Source organism: Rhincodon typus, chromosome 1 (genome assembly GCF_021869965.1).
Source record: "Rhincodon typus isolate 14 chromosome 1, sRhiTyp1.1, whole genome shotgun sequence".
Taxonomy (NCBI): Eukaryota; Metazoa; Chordata; class Chondrichthyes; order Orectolobiformes; family Rhincodontidae; genus Rhincodon; species Rhincodon typus.
The window spans coordinates 277,908-286,137 of record NC_063332.1 but is presented as its reverse complement, the minus strand read 5'-3'; the positions used below and the strand labels follow the sequence as shown (position 1 = coordinate 286,137).

The window sequence follows — 8,230 nt, the reverse complement described above, 5'->3', positions numbered from 1 at the left end:
GCAGTGGTCAGTGACCCTGGTCAGTGGTCAGTGACCCCGGTCAGTGGTCAGTGCCCTGGACGATGGGCAGTGTCCCAGGACAGTGGGCAGTGACCCTGGTCAGTGGTCAGTGATCCCGGTCAGTGGTCAGTGATCCCGGTCAGTGACCCCGGTCAGTGGTCAGTGCCCTGGACGATGGGCAGTATCCCAGGACAGTGAGATTGTTCTCAAGCTTGTCATTAACTATCTCCTTGTGCTGTTGATCATTTTGATTACTGAGTGAAGGTTCTGGATGAAGACAGGAATTGTAATCCCAAGTTCAGGTTACCAGTTGATTGGTCACATTGAGGCACACGTGGTGTGTAGTCAGTTGGTTAACAGGTGATTGAGGTGTACAGTGTATGAGGTCTGAGGTTAACAATAAGTGAGGGATCATTGAGAATAGAACTTGAGTTCTACACGTGGACTCATTCTATTCTGCAGGGCTCAGGAGAACATGGCCCTGAAAAGGATTTCAGCAAAAAGTATAGCCCTTAACTTGCAGTTAATGGAAGTGTATGGAACATTCTGGAACACACTCTGTGCTGACACACTCAGTCATCCTCCGCCTGTTTTACAGCTGCAGCTCGTTGCTGATGGAAGTCAGACCATTTGTGGTGTTAATGGGAGGGACCAGCTCTGAGGTTCAAGTTCTCTAAGAGTGAGCGAAGCTGGATCTCCAGAAGTTCCACTTCCTCCGAACGCGCTGTTTGTGTAGGAGTTCCTGTTCACGTTGCCATTCTCTCAATGCCCGGCGATAACAATCCTCTGCCTTTAGGTACCACACTGGTGGCCAGCGCCACTTCTCAAAGTGCTTCTGGTTCTCTATGAACACAACAAGCATGAATATCAGGAGGAATTGAAGCAGCAATGTTGAAGCCACACAAGCTTTATATAATATGGACTTCTCCTGTTCTGAACAATCCTAGCAAACTGTGTCCTGAGCTCAGTCACAGACTATGAGTAGCAGCTGGTGTCACTGTAGGGCACTGACGTGACTAACTATTGGTGTGGCCCCTCGACTCCCACAGTCACACTAAAATAAAGCTCGGAAGCAGGGATGTCTTACTGTAGTTGTACAGGGCCTTGGTAAGACCACAAATCTAGCACTGTAGGCAGGTTTGGTCTCCTGAACTCCGAGAGGACAGACCTGTCATTGAGGGAGTGCAGGGGAGGTTCACTGGATTGACACTGAGAATGACAGGACTGTTCTTAGAGGACAGGTTGGTTCAACTGGGCCTGCTTTCACAAGAGATAGTAGGAACTGCAGATGCTGGAGAATCTGAGATAACAAGGTGTAGAGCTGGATGAACACAGCAGGCCAAGCAGCATCAGAGGAGCAGAAAGGCTGACATTTCGGGCCTAGACCCTTGAAACGTCAGCCTTCCTGCTCCTCTGATGCTGCTTGGCCTGCTGTGTTCATCCAGCTCTACACCTTCTTATCTCTAATTATTTTCAGGGACTGTCCCATCAGGGGCACAGACAGGGGCTTTCTGCGGCCGTGAGTGTGAATACAGGGATGGCATGTGGCCTCCCTGGTGCCAGGGTCAGGGACATCTCAAAGTGGTTGCAGCATATTGTCAAAGGGGAGAGTGAGAAACTGGAAGTTGTTGTACACATTGGTAAGGATGATATGGTTAGAGAAAGGGTTGACGCTTTGCCAAGTGAATATAGGAAGTTAGGTAGGAGGTTAAAAAGCAGAACCTTAAAGGTAATAATCTCTGGATTACTCCCAGTGCCATACACTAGCGAGAGTAGGAATAGAAAGATAGGGCTGATACATCATTGGCTGATGAGATTGTGCAGTGGGTAAGGTTTCAAATTTTTGGATCATTGGAATCTGTTCAAAAGAGACGGGTTTCATCAGAAATGGCGGCTGGTGGGGGACCAACATCCTGGTGAGGAGATTCGCTAGTGCTATTTGGGAGCCATTAAACTAGTATGGGCGGAGGGGAGTTCCTAAATAGTAGCGACAATAGAAAGACAGATGAGAATGAATCTGAATTTAAAAAAAGCAAGTTAATTAGAACAGGGAGGCAAGAGCAAGTCAAAGAATAAGGTAACTCGATGACTTAAGCTGCATTTATTTCAGTGGTCAGGCAAATGAACAAGAAGGCACAACAACACCTTGTCTTCCTCAAGAGGCTAAGGAAATTCAGCATGAGCACAAGAACACTCACCAAAGTTTACAGATGCACCGTAGAAAACATTCTATCTGGGTGCATAACAGCTTGGCACGGCAAACACTCTGTCCGGGATCATGAACACAGCCCAGACCATCAGGCAAGACAACCTCCCATCCATTGACTCCATGTATACTTCCCATTGCCACGGAAAAGCAGCTAACATCATCAAAGACTCCTTGGATCTAAGAGTATATAGGATTTAGGGGCATTCTTAGGAGGGAAATCAGGAGGGCAGGAAGGGGACATGAGATAGCCTTGGCATATCGAGTTAAGGATAATCCAAATAGATTCTACAAATACATTAGAAGCAAAGGAGCAACTAGGGAGAGAATAGGGCCCCTTTAAGATCAATGAGATCTTCCATGGGTGGAACCACAGGAGATGAGAGACACTGAACAAATATTTCATGTAATTTTTTTCTTCTGTGGAAAAAGAAATGGAAGCTGGGAAACTTGGAGGAATAAATATTGAAGTCCTGAAGACAGTCTGCATAACAGAAGAGGAGGTGGTGGAGGTCTTAAACACCATAAAGGTGGATACATCTCCCAGACCTTTTGGCAGGGAGAACAAAAGAACTGAATGTTATTTAAATGAAAAAAAACTGCAGAAAGCTGCAACACAAAGAGACTTTGGGGGAACTTGTGCATTGATCACAGAAAGCTAGCACACAGGTACAGCAGGTAATCAGGAAGGGAAATGAAATGTTGGCCTTTATTTCAAGGGGGTTGGAGTATAAGAATAGGAAAGTCTTACTGTAATTGTACAACGTGCTGGTGAGATCACATCTGGAATACTGTGAGCAGTTTTGGTCCCATTGTTTAAGGAAAGATACAGCTTCATTGGAGGTAGTTCAGAGAGGGTTCACTTGAATGATCCCTGGTATGGAGGCATTATCTTATGAGCAAAGGTTAAACAGGTTGGGACTCTGCTCACTGGAGTTGAGAAGAATGAGAGGTGATCTCATCGAAACATATTGGATTCTTAAGGGGCTCGACAGGGTAAATGCTGAGAGGATGTTTCCTCTCATGGGAAAGTCCAGGACCAGAGGGTATACTCTCAGAATAAAGGAGCACCAATTTAAGATTAAGATGAGGGGAATTTCTTCTCTGAGGGGATTGTGAGTCTTTTGAACTCCTTGCAACAGAGAGCTGTGGGGCCAGAGTCATTATGCATATTTAAGGCTGAGATAGATAGATTATTGGTCAGTCAGGGAATCTAGGTGAACAGGAAAAGCGCAGGAATATAACAGCATAAGAACTAGGAGCAGGAGTAGGCCATCTGGCCCCTCGAGCCTGCCCCGCCATTTAATAAGATCATGGCTGATCTTTTTGAGACTCAGCTCCACTTTCCCGCCCCCTCACCATAACCCTTAATTCCTTCACTGTTCAAAAATTTATCCAGCCTTGCCTTAAAAACATTCAGCAAGGTAGCTTCAACCGCTTCACTGGGCAGGGAATTCCACAGATTCACAACCCTTTGGGTGAAGAAGTTCCTCCTGACCTCAGTCCTCCATCTGCTTCACTTTATTTTGAGGCTATGCCCCCTAGTCCTAGTTTCACCTGCTGGCGGAAACAACCTCCCTGCCTCCACCTTATCGACTCGCTTCATCATCTTATATGTTTCTATAAGATCTCCCCTCATTCTTCTGAATTCCAATGAGTATAATCCCAGCCTACTCAGTCTCTCCTCATAATCCAACCCTCTCAACTCTGGAATCAACCGAGTGAATCTCCTCTGCACCCCCTCCAGTGCTAGTATATCTCTTCTCAAGTAAGGAGACCAAAACTGCACACAGTACTCCAGGTGTGGCCTCACTAGGACCCTATACAGCTGCAGCATAGCCTCCCTGTTTTTAAACTCCATCCCTCGAGCAATGGCAGACAAAATTTCATTTGTCTTTTTAATTCCCTGCTGCATCTGCAATCCTGCTTTTAGCGATTCATGCACAAGGACACCCAAGTCCCTCTGCACAGCAGCGTAATGCAATTTTTTACCATTTAAAACATAGTCCGTTTTGCTGTTATTCCTACCAAAATGGATGACCTCACACTTATCAACATTGTACTCCATCTGCCAGACCTTTGCCCACTCACTTAGACTATCTATATCCCTCTGCAGACTTTCAGTGTCTTCGGCACACTTTGCTCTACCACTCACCTTAGTGTCATCTGCAAATTTTGACACACCATACTTAGTCCCCAACTCCAAATCATCTATGTAAATTGTAAACAATTGCGGTCCCAACACTGATCCCTGAGGCACACCACTAGCCACTGACCGCCAACCAGAAAAACACCCATTTACCCCTACTCTTTGCTTTCTACTGGTCAACCAATCCTCTATCCATGCCAATACATTACCTGTAATACCATGCAACTTTATCTTATGTAGCAGCCTTTGGTGTGGCACCTTGTCAAATACCTTCTGGAAATCCAGATACACCACATCCACAGGTTCCCCATTGTCCACCATGCAAGTAATGTCCTCAAAGAATTCCACCAAATTAGTTAAACATGACCTACCCTTCATGAACCCATGCTGGGTGTTCCCAGCAAATTAGACATGAGGAATGTTTGATCAGCCACGATCCTGTTGAATGGCAGAGCAGGATTTAAGGGCGAACCAGCCAATTCCTGTTCCAATTTATCATCATCTTAAGACGTACTGTAGAAAGTTACCAAAGTGTGCCTTGAAACCCACAAAGGACATGGGCAGCAGATAGATGGGAACACCACCTCCTGTAAGATCCCCTCCAAACCACTCACCATCCTGACATAAAATATATTGCAGATTCCTTCACTGTCACCCCTAAGGGCACCTAAGGGCATTTTAGGTCAAACTATAGAACATGGACTGCAGTGGTCTAAGAAGGCAGCTCACCACCAACTTATCAAGGGCATCTATCACCAAGACCCACTTGAGTGTAATCTCAGAAGGCAAGAAGAGCCCCCTGGTGGCTCCTTTGGTTCATGGTGTGGGGACAGGGTGGGGGAAGTGGAGAGAGGACGTCTCCCGAGACAGTGCCGCAGACTCTGCAGCAGCTTTTTAATAGAGTATCCTTTATTGTCACGTGTACTCAAGCATAGAAGTACAGCAGTACAGTGAAATGTTTTACAATGTTTTCTCTGATGGTTCCATCTAAGGTACAAGTCCAAGGTTAGATACAAAAAAGGAATAAAAAAGAAAAGTAGTTATATTGCTTTATAGTGTTCAAAGAATAAGTTAGAAATAAGACATAGTGAAATGTCTGACATTACCGTCACATAAACAAATTACAATTAAACATTACATTGCAGTAGCTCAGCACAGAGGCTTCCACATGTGGTCTGACCACCTGCACCAGACCCCAGTCCAACAAACGTCCTTCTGCTGGTGTGAACCAGGAGGATGTGGCAGCAGCGGCTGGCCCCATGTTTCTGACACACCGCTGAGTGTCCCATCGTAGCTCCAGATGGGCACAGTGTGAGGGGCACACAGTCTGTCCTGAGAGACCCTGGTAGCCTACAGAGCGCCTCTCAGCCTGATACTCACCCTGCCCAGACACCAATGTGGGGACAGAGTCCCACGTTCATTAAGCTTATTTCTGCTTCTACTTTTCACAGATACAACAATCGTCACTACTACAATTCTCACAACAGAGCTTCTGACAACGACTGAAGAGACAACAGGTTAGTAATCTCCTCCAGCAAACCCCTCAACTTTCATACACATTCAGTCAATGATCTTTGCCGTGTGGAGAATGTATGAATAATGCCTTCCCACACCCAGGGTCATGTTTTATTCCTGCCCATTGCATGTTGAGATTCTCAGTCTCGGGAATGAAGGGTTAATGGCAATGAGACTTTCATAGGGCACTCCTCATCAGACAGATACAAAACTATAATCCAAGCAGTGCACGATTAATTTTCAAGAGATTGTAATGCAACAACATTACACCACCTGTTCAGTGTCGCTGGGTGAAAATCCTGGCACTGCCACCCTAACGGCATTGTGGCTCTGCCTACAGCACTTGGACTGCAGCGGTTCAAGAAGGCAGCTGATCACCACCTTCTCAACGGGCAACTAGGGACAGGCAATAAATGCTGGCCCAGCCAGAGATGGCCACATCCAGGAATGAATGTTTAACAATCCTCATTGTTCACTGGTGCCCTCCTCTGCTGTATTGGGTTGTGAGGTGCACAGTGAGATTCCATGCTGAATGAGACCATCCGTGGGACATAAGGAATCACTGGGCCACCTCACCAGAAGGAGCTGACCTGTTGTATGGCCAGAAACCCTACAGTTTATGAAAGTCTCGTTGAGATGAACATGGCAGTTGCCATAACTCCACTCTCCATCCACGATTGGCTTTTCCACAGAAACAGAAACAGAAATTGCTGGAAAAGCTCAGCAGGTCCAGCTGCATCTGTGGCGAGAAATCAGAGATAATGTTTCAGGTCGAGTGACCCTTCCGCACAACTCACTAGCCTCTTAAGAGGGACTTTAGCAAGAGGGTCCATACAGCAAATGGGGGCACAAGAAGGCAGCTCACCACCACCTTCTCAAGGGCAAGTATGGACAGGCTCTGGTTTCTGAGGAAAGTTCACTGAACCCAAAACAGTACAGACAGGCAGTACATTTGGACCAACCAGTGACACTGCCGTTCCAGAAATGAATGAAAAGAGGCATCAGAATTCAGGGATACCTTTCAAGTGTTCAATTCCCAAGCCCATCTGCACCCAGGAGATATAAAATTGAGCCCAACAGCCCCTATCAGCCTGAAACAAACCCTGCTGAGACACCAATGCAGGGACAGAGAGCCACATCCATTGAGATTGTTTCTGTTTGTTACTTTCTAACAGTTCCCACAACACCCACCACTACAATTCCCACCACAGAGCCTCCGACAACGACTGAAGAGACAACAGGTTGGTAATCTCCTCCAGCAAACCTCTCAACTTTCATACATATTCAGTCAATGATTTTTGCCGTGTGGGGAATGTAGGAATAATGTCTTTCCCCACCCAGGGTCATGTTTTATTCCTGAACAAAGCCAAAGTTGCTGGAAAAGCTCAGCAGGTCTGGCAGCATCTGTGAAGGAAGAAACAGAGTGAACGTTTCGGGTCCAGTGACTCTACCTCAGACCTGCTGAAGAAGGGCCACTGTCCCCAAAACATTAACTCTGTTTTTACCTTCACAGATGCTGCCAGACCTGCTTAGCTTTGCCAGCAACTTTGGTTTTGTTCCTGATTTATAGCATTCACTGTCTGTCCTCAAAACCTCCAAAACAATACTGCAGCTGCGGTCTCACCAAGACTCTGTTTATATGCTGCAAGACATTTCAATGACTGATATTAGATCATCTTGCAATGAAAGACAATATAAACGTTTCCATCCTAATTGCTTGCTGTGCCTAGCTGTCTACTTTTGGTCGATCAGGACACCCCTTGTACATCCATACTTGCTAATCATTCAGGAGATGTGCATATATTGTGAACAGATGCAAGTGGTACCTTGAGGGAAAGGCGATGGCCAAATGTTTTCATTGCTGGACAGTTAATCCAAAAACCCAGATAATGTTCTGGGGACCCTGGTTCGAATCCTGCCAAGGCAGATAGTGCAATTTGAATTCAACAAATATGTGGAATTAAGAATCTAATGATAACCGTGAATCTATTGTTGATTGTTGGAAAAACCCATCTGGTTCACTAATGCCCTTGAGGGAAAGAAACTGCCATCCTCACCTTGATTGGCCTATGTGTGACTCCAAACGCACAACAATATGGTTGACTCTTAACTGGCCTCTAGGCAATTAGAGATGGGCAATAAATGCTGCCGAGCCAGCCACACCCTCATCCCGCAAATGAATGAAAAAAACCCCTCAAGTCACTGGCTCTGGAAAGGCCCATTTATTGCAACTCCCTTTTTCCTATCTGTCATCCAATTCCCAACAAATGTTAATATATTACCCACTGTTCCATGTGCTTTAATTTTACCCACGAGAATCATTGGTGGAACATCATCAAAAGGATCCCTCCAACAAATGT

General features: G+C 45.8%; 1 protein-coding gene across 2 annotated transcripts in view; it reads right to left on the bottom strand.

Annotated features, from left to right (window-relative positions):
• Positions 1-35: 35 nt before the first annotated feature.
• Positions 36-8,230, bottom strand: part of LOC109923894 (rho-related BTB domain-containing protein 1-like) — a 90,478-nt gene continuing 82,283 nt past the window's right edge. For both annotated transcript variants that reach the window (XM_048598051.1, XM_048598060.1), the window contains one exon: positions 36-843. In XM_048598051.1, coding sequence (XP_048454008.1) covers positions 674-843 — 170 coding nt within the window. In that variant the 3' untranslated portion in view covers positions 36-673. The remainder of the gene's footprint in view (positions 844-8,230) is intronic.